The sequence below is a fragment of the Coloeus monedula genome (assembly GCF_965178545.1).
Source record: "Coloeus monedula genome assembly, chromosome: 15".
NCBI classification, from domain to species: Eukaryota; Metazoa; Chordata; class Aves; order Passeriformes; family Corvidae; genus Coloeus; species Coloeus monedula.
In genome coordinates this window covers 11,147,150-11,174,458 of record NC_138795.1, presented here as the reverse complement: position 1 = coordinate 11,174,458, position 27,309 = coordinate 11,147,150, and the positions used below count along the sequence as shown (strand labels likewise).

The window sequence follows — 27,309 nt, the reverse complement described above, 5'->3', positions numbered from 1 at the left end:
TGTGGCCATTACCAGTTTAAGGTACTCCCAAAGACATTTCTAAGTAAGGCTTTATGGTCCTGAGCAGATTCCATGCTTCTAGAAAATCATTTACAACTGCCAGGGGTAAGGTTCTATTTTACAAATACTGAAACAGGTATTGCAGTCCAGCTCCCTAGGCAATGCACCCCCTTCCTGTGTACCCACCCACCCCAAATGCTCACTTGGAAAGGGGGGAAAGGTTCACACCTCTTCACAAAATAATGTCAGAAGTCAGCCAAAGTTGCCTCATTGTGGAAGATGAAATACTAAATGATGCTCATGGGAGCAATTACATTCACTGTCAGGAGAGTCAGAGATTCTAACAATTATTGACTGTGGAACACAAACATCACAAGCAGTTGTGGTACCTTTTGAGTTAATGGCATTTCCACTTGCAAGCAAAGAAACCGAAGTCACAGGATTATCTGACATGCCTGCGGTGATGACAGGAGTCAGCCTGAGATCTGGAAAGGAAGAGATCCTTGTCCCCAACTTGAGGCCATACACTATTTCCCTTGGTGAAGATAACTGCATTGTGATTGTTCTCTGGCAACAGGAATCCTACCTAGCTAGGTAACTATAACATGGATTGCTGCTGTGGTACAGGTTTTAGGCACCCAAACCATGCAGGATTTCCCAGGTTAAGGTCAGTCTAGATGTCAAAGTCTATTTCATCTTCCTCCTCCACAGCATAAGCACACAGGTTTGTCACAACTCCTCTTCCAAAGGTCAATTCTGACCTTTCTCCCTATTCTGCAGGTGTATCTGTCGTCACACTCTATGCTGCAAATCATATCTGTTGCCAGCACGGCTGCCACTCTAAAATTTGCCCATGACTGTATCAGGTCCTTTTATCTATATCTTGTCTATTAAAATATTTCCTCAGTTTCTTTTGGAGATGCCTGTTAGCTGGATTCTATCTACCCACTAGAACAAGATCCTCGGTTTAGAGCTGAACTTGAAAAGAGTAGGATAAAACAGTAAGTACAAAATAACCCAGTCTGCTGTATCAGTTATGTTCTACATTTCTGACTCAGACTTTATGTTTTTAAAAACATAAGCAAGGGAAAAAACCTTTTGTTGACACAAAGTGATTGCCATTGAGTTTTGTAGTATTAATCACAACCAGGAAATTCCCTGATTTTTCTAGATTAAAAAAAACCAAACAAACCAACAATAACATCAGAAAACCTCACAAAGAACTTCAGTAAACATTAAAATATTTAAATATTCAGGAGCAAAAGTCTCTCTTTCAAGGCACATACTTTGATAAAACAGTGGGTAAGAAATTACACCTGAAACAGATGTTAAATGGACATTGCACTTTAGGACTGGAATTTCCAGACTAAATCATGTATCAGGCAAGCATGTATCTTACATTTCAGGGTATTTTCTGAAGCTGTTTACAGGAAGAGAGTTATGGGACATGGTTGTTTACATTGGCAAATTCATTACAAGGAAGTTGCAACTGAATGTGTTTTGCCTCAGATTCCTGTGGTTATCAGACTGTTCTACACACACACAAAAAATGCTGCTTCTCAATGTTCCAGTTCCTAGACATAAGGTTTACAAAGGAAAATATGTGTACGTTTTACAACATACTCTTATGTTTGCAATGAGTTAAGGCTGTAAGCCTTACAAATCAGGACATATTTTTGGGCAAGGGGAACTGGCTGTTACATGCACTCCCCTGACATGTATTTGCTCATGTCAAGGCTGTTCTGTGATGTGCAGTGAGGCTTGTAAAATCCAGATTCTCAGTTTTGGCAGTAGCCTCAAATCACACGCTGCATTTTAAACCTGCCTGCTCAGGGCTTGTCAACCTACTAAATAGGAGTGACACAACCTGACCCAAGCTTTGGATTTCTTTCCTTGGAAAAGCTGACAACACTATGTTTGCCAGTATCATTCTCTGGCCCGGTGATATCGGTCAGCTTCCTGCTGCATTCAGACATTAAAATCCTAAATAAAGAGGTGAGAAAATGCAGGAAAAGTGAAGCAAACCCTAGAGCTCAAGACACTGGTAGGAAGAATTTAACCAAACCAAACCAATATAGTCTATACAGCATTTCTGCTTTCTTCCTCTGACAAGCAGTCCAAGGCACACATCAGTCCCATTGCTGGAATCTGTTACCAAGGCCAGAATTTGGGATATTGATTAATGAAAGACTGGAATCAGCCAACGCTACCTACATATTTAAATACCATAGGAAAATGCAAAACTTCCCCAACCAGCCACTGCAGTAGAGTAAGGACCCTGAGAGTTTAGGCTACAAAGGTTTAGGCTGTTTATTGTTATTGTCTTAATTTAACAAGACAGAACAAAACACAAGCGCCATGAGAAAGAAACCTTTCACCGCTCACACCTGTCACACTATAACCAGCACAGCACAAATAGAGACTGTGTGAACAGATATAATGTATATTTAACAAAACACAGGTAATGCCAAACTCCACAGCACAAAGAACAATATCTTGGCAGACTGTCAACAAGATCTGTGGGTTTGCTGGGTTTTTAAAAAACGATTTAAAAGCAATTCAGTGATTCCACAAGTTAAATGGAACAACAGACCTCACAGCAATCATACAGTTGATGCTTGAGGATCGAGAACCAGTGGTCAGAAATATATTTGGAGTTTTGTTCTCAGTACATTCCACGATGAGGTCAATGCAGTGGCATGATTAACACAAAAAATTTACAACTGAATATATTAATTGTGTGAGTGTGTATATGCACAAGTGGGAAAAACATAGGACAGGAGAATTGTTTCCGTCATCCAAATTGCACAGAAAACATTAAAACAATTTACACATAAAACTTCTACCACACACTGAAAGGGGAGAAGCCCAAACTAACACCACTCCCTCAATACACAGGTGAAACCATTTGCATTATTTAGAATAAATCCAGCCTGAAAACAGGCCACATCCAAGGTCAGATGTAAACAACTTCACCAAGAAGGTACAGCTGAAATCCAGCACTCTAATCAAGTGAATTTTGTGAACAAAATTTCAGTGCTAAATACTTTGAGCAAGACAATCCTTTCAGTCTACGCTGAATAAAAACACATCAGATTTTGAGAATTAACTCTAACCTTTCTTTGCATCTTTCTCAATTTGGTAACAAATTCAGCACATGCAAAGTCATTTGAGGAAGATCACAGAGAGGCGCATTCTCATAACCTTCACTATAATAAATAAGTTTCCTGTCCAGAAACAGAAGTCAAGGAACCAAAAGCAATGAGCAGCTTTTTCAGGCAATTTTTACCTCTTGATGTAAGCATTACCTCGGGGGAAGGTTCACTGAATAATCCAGGCACCTTGCCAGCCCTTGAACTCATTTTCAAGTATCTTTCAGCTGAACTATACATGTAAAGTTACAAAGCATTGATCAGATTTTGCTCCATGGTAGTACTGCAGGAACACAACTGTGGCTGAAAAATCTCATTGAAGGCTACAAAAGTATTTATGTTCATATAAAAAGAGAATGTTGGGAACACAGTGTTTAAATTAATAAATAAGGTTAAAATTACAGAAAACAAAGTGTTGCCACTAGCCCTTTCTAGAATGAATTTCAGAAGAAAAGTCCATTTAACTTTCAGTCCACCAGGAAGTACATAGGAGTTCCATCAAAAAGCTGTGCTTTTAAAAATACCCGGATTTTCTTCTTCCTCCTTGGAATCCCTTGTGCTACTAGATGGAGGCCTGTATTCTAATCTGGGGGTCAAAGAAAGAAAAAAGAAAATAACTTTAAAAACAGATCAGAGAACTTAGAAAAAAAAAATCGGAATCCTGTCTGACATTACAGCCTCCTAATTTTAATATCCTGTTGACTTCAGTTGAACAGGTCTTATACTACTACATCTACGCTCATGTGTCATCTTCAACCAGAGCCATGACAAAAGGCCAAGCGCTCTCAGTGCCTCTTAGATTAGCTGAACTAAACTGGAAAAGTTCAGCTCTTCCCCAGCACTTAGGACACTTTCAGGACCTAAAATAATAGATTATAACCCACAATGTGTCCCTATACCTTGATAAAGCAACACATTTTTAAAATGCATTCCTCAGATGTACTTCTATTAAGTCATCAGAGTCAAATGATAAATTTGGAGCTGAGAGATGTACACATGAACATTTATACTTGGGAAGAAGGACCAAGACTTCAGCCAAGCTTTTGTTCAACAGAATACTACCTTTGCTGCCAAAACCAGCCTCTCCCTCTGATCATACCTAGGCGAGTCCACTCCCCAGAGCAGAGCCGTGTTAAGATCAGACAGCACTTACCCTTTCACCAGCAGCATTTGATCAATGGTGTCAGGAAGGGGCATACCGTAGCTTTCAGGCAGAAATAGTGTCAGAATTCCTGACAACACAGTCAGGCTGCCCATCAGAATATAAGGCAGGAATCGATCATAGGCACCTAGGAAAACACACACACACACGAAAAAAAAAAGTAGCATCAGCTCTAAGTCTCTGATAATTGCCCAGAGAAGCTGTGGATGCCCCATCCCTGAAGTGTTCAAGACCAGGTTGGACAGGGCATGGAGCAACCTAGTCTAGTGGAAGGTGTCCCTGCCTATGGCAGGGGAGTGGAATGAGATGATCTTTAAGGTCCCTTCCAACCCAAACCATTCTGGGGTAGCGTGATAATGTTTGTACCAAGGTACAGGGCTTTACCAGTGCAAGATTTGTGCTTTCAGTAAAAACAAAACCAACCAACCCCCATCACAGCCTGACATTCAAAGTATATGTTGTTATAAATGTCGTTGTAGGAACTCAAGAGAGCGGAAATAAATAGCTGTAAGAAGTGTCCTTATTGAGGCAAGAGAATTGAGTCTCCAGAGCATCTCTCCAGCAGACCAGTTAACTCACCAAGGTAAACAAAGTAAGGCGAGAGGATGCTGCCCAGTCTGGAGGCCATGGAACTTGCTCCAACTCCCATGTTTCTTACTACTGTTGGGTAGAGCTCAGCCGTGTAAACATAAACCATTGAGAAGGCAGATGTGATTCCAAACTTCCCCAACATCACCAGTAGAATAGACAGCGCACGAATATCTGAATTCCAAACACAGTAAGGACTTTAGCTCTCGCAATTCATGGTATTCCTTAATTCCTTTGTGTTTGTGTAACTCCTGCCTAATTAACTGCAGTATCTGGTGTCTTTTTTCCCTGTACATATCCACAAACATAAGCAATGTTCTTTTTTAATTTTTTATTTTTTAAATAACTAGAAGTCAACATTTCCATTTTCTCTTGAGAATGGGGCTTCCTGCCAAGTAAAAAATAAGAAGAACAGAGCCAGAACTGCTGAGATCCTCTCAGGTTTCAGGGGTCAGACCTCTGCTGTTGCAAAAAAAGCCGTATATCCCTTTTAAATAAAGTGAATGAAGTAAAACATTTGAAACAAATAATTTTATTTTAGGTTTCCTAAAAACCTGTTTTTTCATTAACATTCTTAGCTACATTCTTAGTTTCATTAAAATTCTTAGCAATAGTAATTTAATTATAGGAATTTGGGTTGACTAACTGGGACAGTTAAGATTTGAAAATCAAAACAGATCATATCAGTGTCCAATTGACTCGAAGAACAGGGGAAAGAAAACCAAACCTGAGAATGCAGCACACATACTACCTGTATAAAATAAACAAGGTAGCTCTTGCAAGTTCTCCTTTGTATATTCTTTGATTTGTAAATGAGTCCTAGGCAACAACACCTCCCCTTATATTCAACATTATTATCAGTAATGACTCCACAGCCCTATTAATCTAACTGGACTAAAGATACATACAGTTTGAGATCCAATAAATGTTACTTGGCCCTCCTTTTCAGTTGCTACACATTATTTTAACTATTAACAGTAATTCAGTACAAGCATCTCTGCTTATCAAAAATGCTTCCACAATGACTTCATTGAATGTAACACTTTAAACAAGCTCTAAAGTCATCAATAGCTGTTTGGGAAGTGAGTTTGGCAGCCTCTTGGTAACTTCCACTTACCAAATTCTGATTAGTCTAGTCCTGGTTTTACACCTGGACCTTACCAGGACTACAGAGATGTTACTTTAGAGGCAAAACTGGACTACAACTCTAATCCCAACAGATCACAAAGCCAATGCCCCACCTTTCAAACTGTATCTGAATGACATGTTGTGGGAGTTCCTTGTGTAGAGCACTGAGAACCAAGGAAGAGGGGCAAAGATAGGACATTAGTATCTGTATTTACTTCCCTGAGGACACTTTTCCTCCACATCCGCCCTGTGCACGGTACTGCACGTCACCTATCATACATATGTGAGATCAACTAACGATTCCATACGTGAAGGCACCAGCTGAATGAAGAGAAGAACACAGCCTCCCAAGAATAACGCAGCAGCCATTGAGTACCGTCGGGGCAGACTGCGAAGCAGCAGCCAGGAAATGATGTAGGCTGGGACTTCAATCACTGCTGAGAGGAAGCAGTTCACATACACATCTCCATGCAAGTTAGGTGTGTCAAGAGAAAGTCCAAAATAGCCAACTGATATTATCATCCTGAAAGAAACAATAGGGTCAAACAAATCTCTCTTCTTCCTCAGGTTGGCAAGAACCTCTTCCACATTTCCATCAAGCACAGAAATGGCTGTGTAAGGCAAATTCAGCATCTGGCAGACTTGTTCACCTCTGAAGCAGCTGAAGTGCTGACTTCAGAAACAGCAAGTTAACAATTAAACCATGCAGATGCTTTTGATCTTTCAGACTGCTCTTGATTTCAAAGAAAAAAAATACATTACCCTGGGAGGAAAGCGATGGTCATTCACACTGCAGTAATGCAGCAGTTACCATTCCTATAGTTTATAGCCTTAATCTGAAAGTCTGAGCTGCTGAATTTTACTGCTGCTGAGGCCTACAGCAGCTTTCCATATGAAGTCAGAGAAGAGGAGTATGGCATCCTGGCAGGCCCAAACAGCCCATGATTTTCTCTGCCATGCCCCAAGTGGGCCGGGCAGCATCCAAATCACATTGGCATGGCTGGGTGCCTGGGCTGGTCAGTGCAGCAGGACAGAGCTTGGTGACTGGACCACTGCCATCTTAATTTCCTGACAGATGAGAGCTGGCTTTCATGTGATCCAGGGAAATACACAACTGGCCTTGGAGACAAACCCTGTCATGTCTTGCGAGATGCCGGGTAGAGAAGGTTAAGCTTCACCAACAAGTATAACGTGGTAAACAAGGAAACAATGGGCAGTGGATCAGGACATGTCTAGGTGCAAACACGAAGCACAGAACACTTGGCACTTCATCTCCTCCAGCATCTACCTTATAACAGAACCTGGAGCAAAATCACTGGCACAGCACCAAGTGCACTACTGACAAAAGATTAGCTCTTCCTCCTCCTCACTGCATATTGGAAGAGCCTTCATGGTCCAGTTGCTTAAAATAAAGTTGCTTAATGTACCTGGGAAGGTATGAAGTGACACAGCTGAGAGTAACCCCCTCCCTGCTGCTGTGGTGCCCTGCCCTAAGCTGTTCTTCTCAGAAGTAGTTCTGCAGTGTTTTTCACACCCTGTGCTCCTTGGAGTTATTTTTATATACAAACTGTAATGCTGGGACTCCCTTTTGGTAGCAGTTTGCCTTAGCTTATCACACTGGCAAACCTTTATATAGTTATATATTTTGTAGGAAAACTTTAGTGGTAGTTACACATCCCAGGGTGCCAAGAAGCCAAACTTCCTCATCCCTGGTACAAACCCTGCAAAGGGTATAGTTTAATGGCCTGTTACTTAGTCAAAATTAACGAAACACTCAGCACTATGTAAAGGTGATATACTGCTGTCTGCAATCGTCCTCTTTTATAGCCCTTTTTTGTGAGAACTTTTAATTAATGACACAGAATATACCATCAGTATATTTCCACCATGGGTTGGAAAACCATGTGCTGTGAGGAAGCACAGGATATTATATCTTTCTTTTTTGGGAAATTAATTTAAAGGAGATCAGGTCACTGACATGCAAATTAGAATAGCGAAAAAATTGCCCCACCTAACCGAATACTTTTCTGCAAGATGAGGTAAGATTGTGCAAGTCAACTGTAGTACCTGTTTGACTCTTCCTGCCTATCATAAAACTTGATTTTTGATGTGGTAAAAAGCCCTTCAGTGTGGGTTACTGAATCCAATAGAATGTATTACAATTGTCATGTCAGTGTTTCTCTCAGCTGGTTCATCCTACCAAAAATGCTGTTCAAACAGGTTTTACCTTTGATTTCTACAACCACACAAACAAAACTGGCTGTGCCCAGGAGCTACTGCCCCACATCAAGGACATGAGAAGTAGGGTAGTCTCACTTCCGATTAAACATGAGAGTCAGTGACTGGACTTGAGAGGTAAGACATTATATAGACACCTTACTGACATTTCTGCAAGGAACAAACATTACTCTACTTTTTGAGCTGTTTTTTGCACAGGTTCCCTTCTCAGTGCTTGTGGCTTTGTGCTTGGTGATGGACCAGAGAATCTGGCTTAAATATTAGCCAAATCATCCTCTGACCCAAGATGCCACATCATCTTGTATGTGCTGGCAGGTCAGTGGACTGAACTCCAAGGCTCTGCCTCACTAAGGCGCAGGAACTTTGTTCAAAAAAGGCAGCATATGAACTTAGTTGGGTCCAAAGCACTTGAGGGACCTTCTTGGTTTGGTCACTAGGTACATGTACTAATTAAACCTCACTTGTAGAGCCTCTGGCAGGTTGTAAGTTACCCTCTCTGTTTACAGCTTTACTGAGATTTCTAGTAAAGGAAAATAACAACCATTTAATCAAATCGAGCATTAAGTATGGCTTCAGCTAGTGAAAACCAAGCTGAAGATGACAAGTAGACAAAGCAGACAGCAGGAAAATATAGGGAAAACTCATATGAGAACTTAAAAGGCAGCATTATCCCTTTAAGAGCCAAAACAAAAGAAATGGAAAGATTCTCCCCTAAGTCAGGCATTATGTTCAGATCCCTGGGCAAAAGTTCTCTGGGCAGAAGTAGTCTCACTGGGGGTAGGGCATGACTCACTCCTCTAAAAAGACTTTGTTACCGTCAGAAGAACATTCCCCAAGGCCCAGGATCAGGCAGCATTCCCACACATCCATTGCCAGCGGATCGGATTCTTGTTCACTTCAGGATAAGCCTGACTGCTTCAGAAAGGAACACCAATCCAGATGTGTTTCTACACTGTCACCAAAATGAAGAACCTATGTAACCGGAATTTTGTTGTTTCAGCCAGCTAGTCATTGATTTTTGAGCTGTTTTGTCCGTATCTCTTCAGAATACCTTAGTATTTAAAGTTACATACTCCTGAATCACACTTGCTTACCAAAGAAGCACCGACATAATTGTGATAGTTAGGATATTTCGGGTTTTCATTAGATCCAAAATGGTGTATGTCTGCTGCTTCTGGGAATTCACATCTTGTAGCTGTAAAAGAGCAAACAACAAACAAAACACGGGAACTTTAACTTCCTGAAAAAATAATTATGAAACCAACTTATACCTCAGTATTTTGATCTGCTGAAACAGGTGCCCGACTTCTAACAAAACACATGTAAGAGCCAACTACTTGTGAAAGTAGAAGCTCCTCTCTAATTTAAAGTCACTTAAAATTTAGACTGAAACTCTTAATTCCCGTGACCAGTGACAGGACTCAAAGAAACTGCGTGATGCTGAGTCAGGGAATGTTTAGGCTGGGTATCAGGAAAAGGTTCTTCACCCAGAGGGTGGTTGGGCACTGGAACAGGCTCCCCAAGAAAGTGGTCACAGCACCAAGCCTGACACAGCCCAGGAAGCATTTGGACAATGCTCTCAGGCACATGATGTGACTCTTGGGGTGTCTTGTGCAGGGCCAGGAGTTGGACTTGATGATCTGTGTGGGTCCCTTCCAGCTCAGCACATTCTATGATTCTATAGCAATAATTTTCTTTGCCTGAGGCTTCACAAAACAACTGCATTTTGTTACTTGAATTATAAAGCAACAGCATTAATTCATGATTTGTATGTCACTACTGGAAGGGTTCTTATGTCCAGTTTTGAGCAGTGCACCTTAAGAATCAGGTGAATCAACTGCACTCATACTGGAAGAGAGTAATAAGGATGATGAGACTTTTGAAAAAAAGTAGAGGGTTTCTTTAGCCTAAGGGCCAGAAGACCAAGGACATCTTAAAAGACCCAGAATAGTCTTCAAACACCAGGAAAAAAAGTGATAAACTGTTCTCTATGTCCATTGGAGACACAGCAACAGTCAACAAGATTAAACTGCAGCTGGGCAGAACTAGTAAATGACTCCTCAAGCTGGACCTAAGAGTAATGTATTTAAACTGAGACAAACTGGCTAACAAGCTGAAGAGTGCCCATCATTATCTAGTCTGTTTTTGAGATCATCTTCTAAGAATATAAACAAAAAGACAACAAACTTCTTCTTTTCCCATTAAACTTTCCAGCCCTTCAATATAAAATCACTTCCATGTAAACAATGCAAGGGTAATCATCCATGAAGTATGAGAACAAGTTTTGTGCTTGGTAAGACTGTAAAAAAAGAAAGGTTTGTTTTTTTTTTAATTAGGACTTTAATTTAGACTCCTAAAGAGGGGGACCAAGGGAGAGATTTTTCAAAATATGGAAAAGGTGATTTAAGAGGATAAATTCCGTTGATTAAAACTATCAGCTCTGATAAAGCAATCTGGAGTTTGTGTAACCTCTGCAGTAATTTTTCTAAGTGACAGCTGGTTCTGAAGATCTGGATAATGAAATAGCAGTCTGGTACATGCCAAATTTCAGTGTATTTGCTTTCATAAATCCCATTTTCTACAAAAGGCAAAGTCCTTTACCTTTACTGCCTGCAGGCAAACTTACATCACACAAACTGTAGTCACTTCACAGCTCATAGCCCTTTCTCATAAATCACATGATCTTTCCTAAGTATCCTCCAGTTCTGCCACTATTTGTTGCCAAGAAACAAGGAAAAAAAAAAAAAGGAAGAAACAAGCAAACCATAAAACAAAACCAGGAAGAGAAAAACTCAGAGTCAGTTGATGAGAAAAAGGGCCCTTGCCTTTTAAGAGCTGGATAAGCAGACAACATAATCTTTACCAGGACAGGCTCAAACAAGAAGCTATGAGAGAAGGGCAGGGAAGCCAAAATGATGGCTCGAAATGAAACCTATCATCCAAACATTTCTGTCCCCCTCTTAAGGTATAATTCAACCAACCAGGCCCTATTTGTGCTCCGCAGCTGGTTTGTGACTTGTCACCTCCTGGACCTCAACTGTCTTGAAATCTCTGGAATCAAAATTCTGCAGTTGCCTCTCTCCAGCTGCACGGTGTTTAAGGGACTCTCCAAACATAAGCTCGGGTGGCTCCTCCATCCCAAATGCAGGAAGGCAAAGGGCCAGCCAGATTTCTGAGCACCTCTGCAGGATAAACATGCTTCCTAAACCCTCAAGAGGCTGTAAGCCTTCTGCTTTCCAGCTCTTCAGATAGCCGACACAAGAACAGCATAAACACACCACTGATGCAAAGGAGTTTTGCACAGATCTTTTGGCCACAGCACAACTTTTACCTTAGAAAGCTCATTTTCCTTTGATCGTCAGAAAGTTAGTACATTTTTGAGAGCTGAGGTGCTAATGTCTGTAAATATGCACTACATTCTCCATCCCACCCTGCTGCAACATCAGCATTTCCCCTTGTCCAGCACTCTCTGGAACAAAATCCCTACTCTTGCCCCTGCCTTCTGCTGCTTCACTAACCAACCCCATTCAGAGACAGCAAACATATCAGTGTTTCTAAGAACGAAAGTGAAGATTCCGGGAACAGTGACCTTAGGCAGGTGTTGGAGCCAGAGCTTATTTTCTGTTCTCCTGCTGCAGTGCTGGAGATTAGTTTTCATGGCTACAGCATGAGAAAGAAAAAGAAAAAAAAGGAAGAGGTGTATTCTAATGAAGATCCAGAGAAAAAGGTATCAGGAGTGTGTTTTCCTGGCATTCTCACTCTGTTCCAGTAAGATCAGGATGTTTGCCCTACTATCTACTAATAAGTCTGGACAAACAGCTTTGTCTGCACCTCAGCTGACTTCAACACAAGGGAACCTGTTTCAAATCTCAGTTGCAAACACCTATAGCCTAATGGCTTCCCATTCCCCTTAGCCCAGGATAGAGGCATTGTAAAGCAAGTAAGTATATTCTACTCGTTATATATATATATATATATCATAAGTATTCTCACTTAAATGACAAGACACTGTCAATTGTCAACCATCAACTGCCCAGACAGATTCTGGACATCTGTCAAGGAAGGTGCCCACTCTCCTGGAATATGCAAACGGTTTGTCTGACTTTTGGAGGTCATGTTTGAATGTGTATGGAACTGCTTCTACACCATAAGGGCACCCAACAGCTCAGACAAAGGGAAGATTTCCAGAGAAAACAGGGACATGTAGGAAGAAAGAGATGGGAAAGATACCTGTCACTACTTCACCTGAAAGGGGCTCAAGTTTTGCTTTCCTTAACGTGGATTAGAAATTGGAATTGAGTATGAACTAGAATAACAGTATTTCCAATGTCACTGGCCAGGATTAGCCCTGTGTTAGACTTATACAGAGTTATATTACAGACTGAGTAAGTACAGAATCTGTTTGGTGCAAGTATTTAGATCACTAAGCAATAGGCACCTCAAATTCATTATCCTCCCCTGAAAAATAGAGTTTTAAAGGAAAAAGGGCAGCTGTAAACTGGATGAAAAAGATGTTTGCGTTAGAATTCATGCTGGCATTCCCATGGGAAAAGGCTTTGCAAATCTCAATGAAGGGAAAGGGTATTGTGCTTTTCAGCAGAAAATGATGATCTTTCACCCACTTGAGAAGCACATAACACAGTGCAGGCATAACTCCATTCATCTGTCTGGAATTAATTGCTTTACATAAAGTCCAGCAAACAACTGGACTGCCAAACAAATCTTACCTCACTAGGGTCAAGTATTACATCTGGGGCTGTAATGCCATTAGTTTTTGCAGCTTTTCGGATTATGTCTTCTGCCTCCTGAAACCTCCCCTGGGAGATCAACCACCGTGGAGATTCCGGAATGACCCTGCAGAGAAGGTTCAGGATAACAAGCCTGCATTTCCATAGAAAGCACTGCTGAAGGCACCAATAGACATTGTTCCAGGCAGGCAGGAAGATCTCCAAACATGCCACATCTTGCAGGAATTAGTGCAGTGACAACAGAAATCAGATTTACAAGAGCAGACTAGTGAATGGAACAAGACCAGACTAATATGCCCTTATGGATTTCAGAAGCGCTGAAGGAATTAGCAACAACTCAGAAAAAAGAGCAATCCAAACATTCAAAGTAAGGGAAAACATTAATTAAAGAAATTCAGAAATGTGAACACACAAGCAGCACGCTGTATGTTAAGAAGCATATCCTTAGAGGCTAACACATATAAAATTAGTAACTGGAAATTCTGCCACAGAAAAGCAAGTCAGAGAGCGGAATTCCCCACCCATTCGATTGTGTAAGAACCCGGATGGAAGCACAAACACAACTGCTACTGTAAGTGAAGGAACACCACCACCACGTGGACTATTTCAGCTTTACATGCCACCCAAAAGCAGTATTTTAACAACTACAGAAGAAAACACGGAAGCCCCACAGCTGCGCAAGTACTGTTTTGTAGTTTGTCATATCTGTGTCACCTTACCAATGCCCAGAACAACTGGTTTTTCCTTCTGCCCTTAGATCAGACCTATACTTAAAAGCCTGTGAATTTCAGTTGGTGCAGAAGTATGAGTTTTATTGACCTTTTTTTGCTTTCTTTGCATGTACAAGACTTAATTTTACAAAAGCCTACAGAAAATGAAGAGTAGGTTTTTTGGGCACCAGTCAGATCACATACAACACCATGGACTGACAGCTAAATGACTGGGAGAGTAAAGGACACAACATCCATTCTTCACCCACCCATTCCTGAATTTCATTAGCTTGAAGTGATCTTAAAAATATGCAGACAGGACCTTCTAAAGACTCAAGTCTTGTAAGTTAGTTAATACTCACCACCAGAGTGGGATACAGAGCAGCCCAGGCAGGGTAAGAGCCAGCAGCAGCATCCGCCAGTCTCGGATGAAGAAAGCAAACAGTGGCAGCAACATGTAACCAAATGCGTAAAATATGCACACACCCAGTGTGCAGAACAGCACACGGATTGATTTGCCAAGGATTTCTGTGCCTGTTCAAAACAGCAAAGGGATATTAACATTTTAACTTAATAGCAACCAAGTAACTTAACAAAAATACCCCGGGCAATTGGCTTTGAAATGCACTGCAGAGTTGCAGGATATAGCACTCTGCTGAAGCACCACAGAGCTGCTTCATGCTGTGATCCTGCATCAATGGAGGTAATTACACGAGTAAAAGAATGAGAACTGGGCCACATAACATTTCTGTAGCTCAGTATGTAGGTCATATTTCTGTAATTTTATCTTTTTAGAATCTCACATTTTACCTGAGGAGCTGAAATCACCTGACATTCTTATCAGTTAACCTTAGCTTGATCTCCAGAATCCTCTCTAGCTTATGAAGAGTAACCAGCTTCTTTAAAGAATAATTCAAAGGTGCCTAAAGTAAGTTCCCAACCTGTATCACCCTCTAAAAGACTATTTAACCAAAAAACCTCACAGTCTTTGGGTAGACATATGGAAGTCATGTTGGTCACAAAGACCAGGCTATTGGCAGGGGAATTAAATGCACAAACAGGGGTCAGTGCCCCCCTCTGAAATGTTTTGGGACCTGCAAATCAAAAGACAGAGAAAAAAAAATACAATCTTTCTTGTTTCCACAGAAATCAAAGAAGATTCCAGCAGTTGCAGAAGGCTGGGCGCAGTGAGGTTAGCTAAGCACTGCTTTCACTCCTGAACTGGCCTTCCTTGCCTCAAAAGGAATTTATTGCCACCATTTGGTACTTTGGACAGTGAGGTCACTGAAAATAACACTAATCATTTATTTTTTAAAAAATCTGAGATTCATGAGGTAATTCACATTCCCATGATTAAATAAGGTCTTAGGTAGCTTGAAAGTAATACAAAGGAAAAGTCATGACGACATTTAAATTTTTACTATAGGCTGTTTAAAGAAGAGTTTATAAAAATTACTCTACCTATCTTGGTTCTCTTTAAACTAAACAGGTATTTAGGCCCCAAAATGGACATCAGAAATCCCTGAAAAATCATAGACTCATGGAATGGTTTGGGCTGGAAGGGACCTTAAAGATCATCTAGTTCCAAACCCCAAAAAATCATGTCTCATATGTCTTATCTCTCCAACTAGAAGATGGACTTTATTTCAAATAGTCAGGTTCTGGGGCTTCGCCTCTTTTAGGGTGGTCAACCACAGAAATAATTCGAATTGCACCTCTATCAGCTGGAAGTTTCCAAGGAGAAGGCAAGTTATCCACGCATGGTGAGACCACACTCTTAACAGCGTTGCTTGGCAAAACAAATCAACCCTAAGACAATACCGAAAAGGAGCAGGAAAAGCACAAGATGAAAGGACACATGCAGTGCCCAGCAGGACTTTCATACCAAGAACAAATGCTGCCACGTAGTTAGATATCTGTCCCATGCCAACCAGCACAAACAACACTGAAAACATCTCCCAGCTGGTAGAGAAGACCTGTATGAAACTGAAGCCAGTCTGCATTGCCAGAGTTGCAAACAGCACATTCTTCCTGCCAAACCTTCCATGGACAGATTAAAAAAAGAAAGAGAAGGGGAAAAAATATATGATTAAACAACAATGAATGAAATCTTCAGAAACAGAAAAATAAAATTACTTACGTGCATACTTAAGGAGATATAAAATGTCTGCAAAAAGCGGAGGTTCAGGAAATGTGACACAAGCACAACTATTCTAAACACATTAAAAAAATCACTGGCCAAGAGAAAGTAATATTCCAAGGGCTGCTAGTTAAGCTGTCTTTAAGTATATGCTGGAACACTATTCCTTTCTTACTGATAGGATGAGCCGGGAAACAAATCATCAGGAACAAGTTACTTAAAGTGCATGAGTATCCAATGCTTCTCCTCCAAGAAGCACAGAGTCCATGACACAGATCAACATGTTGAAAAAGAAAAAAAAATGAAGGCTTCTGGAAGAGAGGTAAAACTCAGATTTGGAAGATGCTATTGGCAGTCAGTGACCCCATGCCACAATCTTCATTCCATTTGGTTTAAAAATGAACAAAATTAAGGGATTCTAGAAGATCTCCTGATGAAGTATTAAAAAAACAAACCCAAAAAACAAAGAGAAAAAAATTCAACTAAACTCAACCCATCAAGCTGCTCTAGGAGTGGTTGCTGATGTCCTGGCCCAGGCAGCCCCACGCTGCTGGGACAGGACATGGTGAGTGCAGGTTTCACAACTCCAAAGTCCAAGTTGATCTGCAGGTCTACAGCTAGTGCCATGGGCATCAGGTGGGTCACAATGCATGAAGAACAGACTGTTACTTGAACCCCCCAAATACTTTGTCAACCTTCATGTCTCAGGCTCACCGCAGGCAGCAGAACACTGTAGGCAGCCTCACTGGAGCATTCTCCTCATGGAGAGAAGGAGCTCTTGACCAGGAGCTTGCTGTCCTTCAGTGGCTACAAGTAACTGGATGAGCTGCATCGATGGCCTCCTCACCTGCACCTGGTGAGGATCTATGCTACTACGGGAAGGAGATGCAGAAGACTGCCAGGAGTGTGAAGGTAGGAAGCTCATGGATTCCAGCACCGGAACAACTCCTGCTTCACCTGCCGGGTAGTCACTATGGGAGACACTCGGGATCCTTGTAGCAGACAAAGACCTCTTTGGAAGGAAGTACCTGAACCTTCTGAAGCAGTAGGACCAGGAAAAGGTGGTGAGAGATTCCCCACAGGGAGGAGGGGAATCGCCCCTCACATGGGAGGGCAGCAGGAAGGCATGGAGCTCTGCCTGGGGATGGGTGACAAGCCAGCTGAGATCATGGGTTGGGATTAGCAGGGTGGCGGGTGTCTGCTGCAGCCACCTGATCAGAAAGAAGCAAATAGGGCCTGCTGCAGGGCACCACAGGAACCCTCCTTATGTCCAAAGGCACTGGCCATCATAAGGGCTTCAATCACTCCAGGACACGCTGGAAGGACAAAACCCAGGAGGTTTCTGGAGCTCACCAGTGATGACTTCCTAACACAGATGGTTGAGGAGCTGACAAAAGGGAGACACTGCTGGACTTCCAAGCAAACAAGGGAGCACTGTCTGGGGGTGTGAAGGCTGGCAGCAGCCTGCTGGCCATGCAGTGCTGAAGAGCAGGATCACGAGGGGAGGAACAAAGCAGAAGGCAGGCTCACAGAGAGAGCAAACACTGGCCTGCCCAGGGACTTCTTTGGAAAAAAATCATGGCATATAGCTTTGGAGAGAACTACAGGAGGCCTGGCTAATTTTTAAAGATCACTGTCTCTGAGCTCAAGATTCGTCCAACCTGATAGGAAAGAAACTACGGAAAGGCCTTCAATGATGCCACAAGATTTGTGGCATAGAGATTATGTTTCAATGAAACAGAAACTCTGCAAGTATCAGCAAATTAGAGGACCACATACTGTTCTCAGGGAATCACGAAGACAGCACACAATGCATTGCACAGCAAATCTCAGGGAGAGAATCAGAAAAACTGAGCTATACAAAATAGAACCAACTGGTGGCATCACAAAAACTAATAGCGCCTTCCTTCTTTTCTAATGTTTGTACCTATAAACAAGAAAGTTTTGTTTCTCTGGAGTAGCTGAACAGCATTTATGCTTTGGAGCTTCCACAAACACAGATCACTGGACTTCAATGCTGTATTTCATGATGAGAAAGAGAAACTATAGCTGTTTATAAAAAGAGAAATCCCAATTTGACCTAAAAAAAAGGAAAACAAGCCTCAGGGATCCCTCTGAACATAGTCCAAAATAGAAGAGAATGTCATTGATCCAGTTTTTCCAGACAAAACTTATCTCCTATGCCTGTTTTCTGGCATAAAAGCAGTTTGCTCTAGAGTGATTTTGTTGCAAGAACAAACAGATATAGATAACACCTACTAACAATCTTTGTAATATTCTGTTCTAGTTCAGGACATTTCTCTACACACTCTGTATACACTCAGGTTAGACATTCACAGAACAAAGACACATTAGTGGTTGCAGAAACACACTTGTAGGAAAGCTGACATACAAGAACTGCCTACAAATGAGCATCAAAGAGACAGCAGCTCTGGGGGTATATACTTTACTTGTCTGAGAGCTGTCCTGAGATGAAAGATCCCAGCAGGACACCCACAAAGAACAGGGAGGTGCTCAGAGGTCCCTTCCAGTCGTTGGCACATACGAGATTCCACTGCAGGGAGAGAGAATTGGAAAGTCTTTTAATTAACAACAGGATTTCCCCTCCCTCCTAAACTCTACTGAGCTGGATTTGGAAGGAGTGAGAACAGAATTACAGAATAGTTTGGGCTGGAAGGGACCTTACAGACATCTCATTCCAACCCCTTGTCATGGGCAGGGACACCTTCCACTATCCCAGGTTACTCCAAGCCCCGTCCAACCTGGCCTTGAACACTTCCAGGGATGGGGCAGCCACAGCTTCTCTGGGCAACCTGTGCCAGGTCCTCATGACCCTCACAGGGAAGAATTTCTTCCTAATATCCAATATAACCCTGCCCTCTGTCAGTATGAAGACATTCCCCCTTGTCTTGTCAATGCATGACCTTGCAAACAGTTCCCTAACTTGATTTCCCTGCATATAGTAATGTTTCCTATTAAAAATTCACAAATTTAAGAAAAATTGAACTATTGAAACAAGAATATAGAAAGAAGGAGCCTCTTTATTACATTTTAATATGGTTTTGAGAGACAGGAGACTGCTCATTCTTCACTGGAAATCTAACTAACTTCAATTAGAATCTTTGGAATACAAATTGAAATATACACCAAGCAAACAAAGATTTCAAAAATTAAAACAAAAATGAGGAATAAAAGAAAGTATTTATTATATAAAGTCTTCAATAGTTTTCAAGCTCCTACCCAGTTCAGTCAGATGCTTTTGAAACAGCACTCTTGTTATTTTTCCATCTACATAAACCACTATTATTCTTAGTTCTGTTTTGGTTATCTGGGGGGAAAAAGTGTGTAAATATTAGAAGAAAGGACAAAACCCAGCAGGGATCCCTCATCCCCTCCTTCACAGCTATGCTGTGACTGGAGGAGTTCCCAGAACTCTCCCAGTACCTGCTGCCAGAGGGCAGGTGCTGCAGCCCTGCAGGAGAGAAACTGGGAGGCCGCAGATGTTTCTGATGTGAGACCAAACCCTCCTGAGCTTAGTTATTCAAACGGCTCCCTTCTGATGTTTTAGCAATGGAAAATTTTACATTTTAATCTGTATTAAAAAGGCTTAAATGAAAATATTTACCCTTACCTTAATAATTAATCCGCCTTGTCTCCCAATTGCAAATAATTCAGTATATATTTTTTTCAAATTGTACTGGAACACCCTTCAATGCTTTGATCTGCTCCATAAGAAATGCAGCTGCTGTGTGTCCCAGCTCCCCTACCCATCTCATCCGTAGTCCCGCATGTGGGAATGCTGATGTTTTGCTGTCTGCCAGCCCCACCTCCTCAGCACTAAGCCTTTGGCTCCAGGAATCTCACAGCCCTCAGCCTGTTAACAGTCATGCTACAACTACATCCTAGTCCATGTTTTAAGGCTGGAGGATCACTTAAAACTATGCAGAGAATGAACAATACCAGCAATGGCCTTCCACTGCCAGATCCCTGTGTCAAAATGCAACTGAGCCATCACTTATTTCATGGAATAGCATCCAATTTTGAATTAAAACTGGGAACTGTTCCAGAGATGAAATATTGCCATTCACACAGGCTGCACTCTCATCAGCTGTCTAACTTTAGCTGCCAGTCCTTACACTATCTTATAAGAAAGTCATCATAATTATTATTTTTAAGGTCAAAATGCACCTTTTTCCAATTTGTAACTATATTCAGGTCATTTCATAATCTCTCCATTGATAAATCTGTTTGTGGTTTTATGTCTGTAAAATCTCTCATTCTATCAGATTTCATAACCCTCAACATTTCTTCCGCAGACCTTTCCAGCCTCACAGCACCTGAAGCTCAGGTACCAGCACTCCAGCAGTGCTCCAGTACATCCCACCAACACCATCGATTAAGCATCACTACAGAAGCTCCTTCCAGAACTGTGGCTTTCTAATGTGTTAACAAATGTATCCCACTCATGTTAAGGAACTGAACTTACTATAGTTATCAATATCATTTAGATTATGAACTATAATTAACATTTATAGTTAAATCTGTATTATTCAACAAAAGCTGTACTTCATTATAGATTAAAGAAAGTTTGAGCCTTTCTGTGATGACCACAGAGGCTAAACCAGCTAGGAAGCTTAAGTAAAATATACATGGCAACTTGGAAATACCAGCAAATGATTGTTATCAAATTTATAATTTATACAGGCCAAAGGTTTCAGTGGTTATAATATTCCTCTGTATTGATAACACCTACCAGAGAAACAAACACCACAAATACAAATCCTGCTGTTACAAAGACTTGCCTAGTCACAAAAAGTTATCTTTGTATCAACTACTGAAGTCAGACATCCTCAGTAACTCAACTAAAATCTTTCTTGGTGATTAGTCTGTGATTATTAAATAGGTCATTACTTTCCAGCTGATTACCCTGTGCCTTTGAGTCCACCATCTCCTTTCATCTGTCCTACACCCTGCACTTTGGCACAAGGCTTGCAGAACACTGGGATTTCCAGACACTGGCATGTTTGTGTTCTATAACAAACATTTTCTTCAGATCACTGGAGACCTTTCTTGGAAAAGTTCATGGTATTAAAACGTTTAGCACAGCTCTGCCAAAACCTTCTTGCATTATACCGAGCAGTCAAATGTGGCAATGATTACCAGATTGTTTTTCTGGCCTCTTTGTTAAAGCACGGTGAGGAGCTGTCATGCTTAAGACCACTTGAACCGGGCACCAAAGTGAACTTCAACACCAAACTTCCAAGTAGAACTACGTTGGTTGTTCAATACCAGTTATTTACAGACTCCACAGAAGCACAACAATTAGAACAAAGGGATTTTAAGGTCCATTACCCTTTGCCGCATAAATAAATGTCAAAGTCTTCAACTTATTAATGACACACCTATAAGGTCTATTATATTGCTTGTCAGTGATGATGGCATCAGCCTTCCAGAATCATTTTGCAACCATATCCTTCCCTCAACTGCACATTGTCCAAGAGGAAGTCACCAAAGCATTACTGCTGGAAGACCAGCATGGAAAAGAGCAAGTGTCCCAGGAGTAGTTACTAATTAAACCCTGCTGCTGGCAGTGCTGTTTGGACACAGCATAACGTGACCCAGTGCTCTAAAATCATGTGCTATTTTCACTTCTTAGTATCCTTTGAACGAGCCTGCTAGCTGTAACAGCCTTTGCCCCAGTGAACAAGATAAGGTTAACCTTGGCAAGATATCTGGGCTTCAAATGGGAGGAAAACATTTCCGCTCTGTTTTCAAAGAGCAGCTGCTGATGTTGTGAAGCATCGAGCTGCTCAACACTGGTACCCAATGGAATAGAGCATTCTTGCTCTATTTTGTTATAACTCTAGGGCATCCTCTGTTGCAGTTTAAACTTGTCTTCTTACTCATCTTAGAGATATTTTGTGATTTTTGTACTTCCTAGGCAATTCATCAGGTTTGGGTGATGTCTGTCAGCAGCCTCACACTCAGCATAAATGATCACTTGTGCACTGGAGTTGGGGTGTGCTTATGCACCTCCGTAAGCAGATTCCTGGCTGATGACAGTCGCTGGTGAAGACAGCTGGGAAGAGGGGATGGAGAAAAGAAGACAGGCTATGGACATGGCCAGGAATGTGGACAGTTTGGGTTAGAAGGCAGGGGGACCAAAAGGAGAGGGACTGAAGCAGTTGCTTCTCAAGCACAGGTTTGGGGCCTGAGTATGAAACAGTCCCTGGCACTTACAGTCATCACTTACACACCTCTCTAGGAGAGCACTTTCCAAATTCTGCTTCATCCCTTACATGCCAGCTGCCTGGAACCATGTCTCCAAATCCTTTGCTATAAAGGCAAGCCCAGTGACAAAACTAAGAAAAATAAAAACTCTATAAATTACTCCCTCGGATCTCCTCCCTCCCACAAACTCAAGACCCTTCCCTAATGCCATTACAAGAACCCTAAACAAAGCTGGACTACGACAAATACAAAACTTCAAGAGCCTTACTTGGTTATACTCCTGTCCTACAAGGAAAAGCCTTATAGGAAAAAAATTTTACAGCTATAAGATACTGTTTTCCCATTCCTTTATTTTATTTTTTTAAACTCTTTTCCTGTCTTCCTGAGAATAACATGCATAATTGAAAAATTAGGTGGGTAGTTCCATGTACTAATATTTTCTTTTTAAAAATCAACATGTTAGCAAGACTTTTTGAAGCTAGGCCAATACCCTGTATTCTCTCCTTCCACTTGCTCCTCTCACCAAATAGAGGCAGATTCTTCAAAAAAATCTCAGTCTCACGATCAAGTACTGACAACCTTTGATTCTGAATGTGGTTTTGTTTATATCCATACAAGTATTCTCTGCTTACTTGAGAGTGATGAGTGTTATTGTATATTCCAGATACTTAGAAGTTCTAGATGTTACATTGAAGCTTATTATCTAAAGCAAACAGAAGTCTGTATCTACAAAACACATATTCTGCTTGTTTTTCCCCCCTCTAGTTGTTTTACTTTTTTACAGAGATAAAACTTGCATAGAACATGAAGGAAATTGCCAAATATTTTACAATTCCAGCGCAGAAACTGAACTGTTCCCCATACATCACATTTTTGAGATGGCTGGAGAAAAAGGAAATGGGGCACTGCCATCAGCAACTGAGAAGCCTGAGGTGAGCTTGAATTTAAAAGTAAAGGTGACATAAAGGGAATTTTACCTTGTCATTAACTGTCCACAGTGCCTCTGAAAGAGCACTGTTTCCATTTAACAATATCAACTGCAGGCCTATCATTCTTTAATAATACTAATCTTATTTTATATTGCAATGTCAGAAATACCTGCACTTTGTACAATTCTGAACAGTACTGCATGATGTGCTTTTTAAATCACACCTTGAAAAACACAGCATTTTACAAATACCTTTGTATATCTGTCAGACATTCATATTTACCTATTAAATGAAAACTAGACTTTCTTTTCCTTCTTCTGACAAGACTAATAATACTAAGCTTTTGTACCTGCAAATCACCTAAAGGTCTTCCCACAGCTTGACCAGCTCCCAGAGCTGAGAAGTTCTCAGTATGAACTTCAGCCACAAAGATAAGCAGATATTAACCTACAACAATAACAAAGAAGCACCTGTTTTAAAAGATGATAAATAATGGAGGTGGCTAATGTTAATGAAGAGTTGGGTGAGAACTGAACCTGGATGACACAGGGTTGATTTACAATTCAGCTGCTGGCTCCACTCCTGCAACAGCCTGGTCTAGTGGAAGGTGTCCCTGTCCATGCCAGGGGGTTTGGAATTGGATAACCTTTAAGGTCCCTCCCAACCCAAACCATTCTATGATTCTATGACTCTATAAATTACAATGTCTAGCATAAGCCTGTGTTTTTATTTTGGCAAAGTGAAACAACACTTTCCTTCACTTGCTGCCTTCCAACAGAGTGAACATTGAAACCTCTGGTTAACCATCTGTGCCACAGAGGCCATTTGTGTCGTCCACATATCACTGCTGCAGTCTCCCCTTGCTTCCTGAAGCCCCGGCATAACCCACTCATCTCCAGGGAGTGGGGTCTGACAGCACAGCAGGGCACTTGAATCCCTGGGGTGTAGAGAATGGAAACCTCTGGGCCCTTGTCTCTGCACAGAACTTTCTCTCCCTGAACACCCACACAGGATGGAACACCAGCCCTGCACTAAGCCTCTGAACACCTGGCAATTCCCACCATGTGCATCCTTCCTCTGCAAAAGCTAACAGTCCCTAAAGTTTGCCAATAGCAAAACAGAAACAAACCATGCAAATCTGGCATATACCACCTGCACTGATTTCAAACTGATGACCAATATAACAACTTTTTTAGAAGCTGAGGATGAATAAGTGTATCCAAAATTCAGTGTCTGTTTATGGTTCACTGTTTAAGAATTACTCTTGTGTGAACTAAAATGTTCAGACTGATGTATCATCTAACACCCCATTATATCATATTTCTAGTGCACTCATGCCCTTAACTCCACTGCTCAATTCTACTCCAGGTTATTCTGTATAGCCCCATAACAGCCAGGACTGGCAGAAGTTAACCTTTTCCCTTAATTACTCCTGGTTTAATCCTTTTACTACCATGTATGAACTTTTACTACTCCTACATTCATTTTTACAGGACTTGTGGAGGAATTAGAATTACACAGTTGGCTTCTTGAGCCAAAATAAAGCCCTTCTTGTCCCCTGAGCTACAGCATTTCAAAGAGTAAAAGATAGAATGGGATTTTGTTACACTGGAGCTGGTTAAATACTGCAGACTGGCTAATAACAACCTTCTGTTGTTAGTCTGTTAGAAAAGAAAGTCTCTCTTCAAGTGAGAAAGAACTGAATGTTTTAAGTCTCCCCTGAAAAGCAGAACCATAAACAAGGTTTCTCTAAATTCATGAGAGATTCAGCAAAAAACTCTCTTTTAAAAAAAAATCCCCCTTCCCCCTCCCAGCGTCAGCTATAGAAATCTGGGACAAAGGTCCTCATGATTATTCAACAAGTCAGAGATATGCAACTAAACACAAGATTAGTTAATCATAAAAGCAGCACCACCAAGCAAAGAAATTAAACAAGTTTGACACTGAAAACCTGTAAGTGTGTGAAAGGCCATAGCTCTTGCAAAACTCCCTCAGAAGCACTGATATTAAAGGAGAAAAAAATACTGCCTCAGTGCACGATGCCTGGGCAGACAAACATTGTCTCCCACGGACACGGGACATCTGCCAAGTCACACAGACAACGGGCCAGGGCTGGGGGAGTCTCAGCACTATGCCAGCAGCTCCCTATTCTTAGATTGTAAAACTCCTGGATGATACCCCAATAGCTCAAGACATTTTAATTTATATCAAGCCAAAGCTGAGTGAAGCTCCAAAAACAAAGCACCACATCTAAGCCAGGATAACCATCATAGCACAACACTCAAAACAACACCCGTGTGTCCGCCTGTGAACAGGCCTGCCTGAGAAGATGCCAACTGCCTTACGCTGCCCTGAGAGCACTCAGCCTTTCACAACAGTGCATTTTAGCAAGGACTGCAGACTAGAAATTCTGAGCAGCTTTCCTCTCGAGGAAGACAGCAGTTCATTAGAAACAGATGAGGCAATGCCTTGCGCCACTTGTCAGAATCGCTCAAACCCTTGACTGAGTTTCCAACAACTCCAATGTCCCCATTTCCAATCCTCCCTGTGCTGCCATTGCTCCTCTTCTGTGTTCCCCAGTCACCCGTAGTCCTCTGTGCCCAGATCAGCTTATGATCACTTAGTACTCACACCCATCACTATCCAAACACTGATCACAATCCAATTTGCAAAGCAAGAAAAAATGGCAGATTTTTTATGGAGCTCCAGCTCCATAAAACTTATGTCCAGGCAATGGGAGTGTACAAACTTCGTAAGCCTTCTGAAAAAGGCTTATACTTGTATTGAAATTCAAGTATTCCTCAAAAGTACTCCTCAAAATCCATTTCCTTGCTCCTTAAGTCAACCTGCAGCTGTGGGCCTGGACAGCTTTCATCTGAAAACAGAGTGACAATCAGCACAGCTTCACCTTTGGTTGGCTGCCCACACCCCAGACTTGACACTCAAGGGGTGTATCTGCACAGACAAAAACACGACCTGTCCCAGCACAGAGACCAAAGCAGAGGCACTGTGGGCACACGGCAAAGTTCAGGGCCCTTTGAATAAAGCATCAAACCAGGACTCCCCAACCTGTGCATTTTGCACAACTCAGGATGACTCTCAACTCTGAGAGTGGTGACACATTGGCACAGACTGCCCAGAGAAACTATGAATGCCCCACCCCTGGAAGTGTTCAAGGCAGTGTTGGACAGGGCTTGCAACGACCTGGTCTAGTGGAAGGTGTTCCTGCCCATGGCCAGGGGGTTGGAACTAGATGTTTCTTAAGGCCCCTTCCAACCCAAACCACTCTGTGATTCTATGAGTTCTACCACCTTTATTTTTTTAAAGGAAGAACACGAATGCTGTTGATCTCCACAGTTCAAAGAGACATCTCTGTCACATCAAGCAAGCGGAACCCAGTGCTGACCCTGCTCCAGCCCGTTGCACAGATACCTGATGAATCAATAAGCAGTTACACACGGTGACCAGTCTCGCTGGGTAAGGAAACAGGCTGCACTTCGAAGCTCATTATAGAAACAAAGAATGTTAACGGATTAGAATGGACCTTAAAGACCATCTAGTCCCTGCCATGGACAGGGATACCTCCCACTAGACCAGGTTGCTCAAGGCCTTATCCAAGCTGGCCTTGAACACTGGGGATCCACAACCTCCCTGGGCAATCCAGGGTCTCACCACCCTCACTATAAAAATTTCCTTCCTCGTTTTTATGCAAACGAAAGCGAACAAAAGACCTCAAAATAAACTCCGCATGGCAGGTTTCACAGCAGATCAGTGTGCCGGCAGAAACCCCAGAACGCGGCGGAGCTGCACCGGCGCTGCGATAACCCCACGGTTCTCCACGGCACCCCGGGGCTGCCCAAGAGTCCCCTCCCGCTCCCGCGGCCGCGCACCTCGGTGACGATGGTGGAGCGATAGACATCGCGGCTGTACTCCCAGCCGTCCAGGCACGGCTCCTGCTCCACTGCCTCCAGCTCTACGTCGGAGCCGGGTCGCAGCCCCAGCGCCGAGAAGTTGGCGAGCGCGGCCAGGCGGTAGCGGCGGCAGCGGCTCGGCGCCTCCTGCCCGCCCCGCAGCTCCAGCGGGATGCTGGCGTTGCGCCACTCGCCGCTCAGGTTGGCCCCGCGGGGCACGACGCACCGGTGCTCGGGGGTGCCGGCCAGGAACACGATGGAGAGGCCGTTGAAGCCATTGGGAATGATGCTGGCGCTGAGTAGAAAGAAGATGAGGCGCTGGAAGCGGCCCCACTCACCCAGGAAGGCGGTGGCCGCGTCGTAGTCGCGCAT

The 27,309-nt window shown here is 42.2% G+C and overlaps 1 protein-coding gene across 1 annotated transcript; it reads right to left on the bottom strand.

Moving 5' to 3' along the window:
• Window positions 1–27,309, bottom strand: LOC309578518 (organic cation/carnitine transporter 2-like; the record flags this gene model as incomplete). The annotated part of the gene is made up of 10 exons (XM_082291224.1): window positions 1–3,738; window positions 4,306–4,441; window positions 4,894–5,076; window positions 6,339–6,553; window positions 9,363–9,463; window positions 12,996–13,122; window positions 14,089–14,260; window positions 15,612–15,766; window positions 18,317–18,420; window positions 26,917–27,309. 10 exons carry the CDS (start codon window positions 27,307–27,309, stop codon window positions 3,651–3,653), a joined length of 1,674 nt encoding a protein of 557 aa, XP_082147350.1. The 3' UTR covers window positions 1–3,650.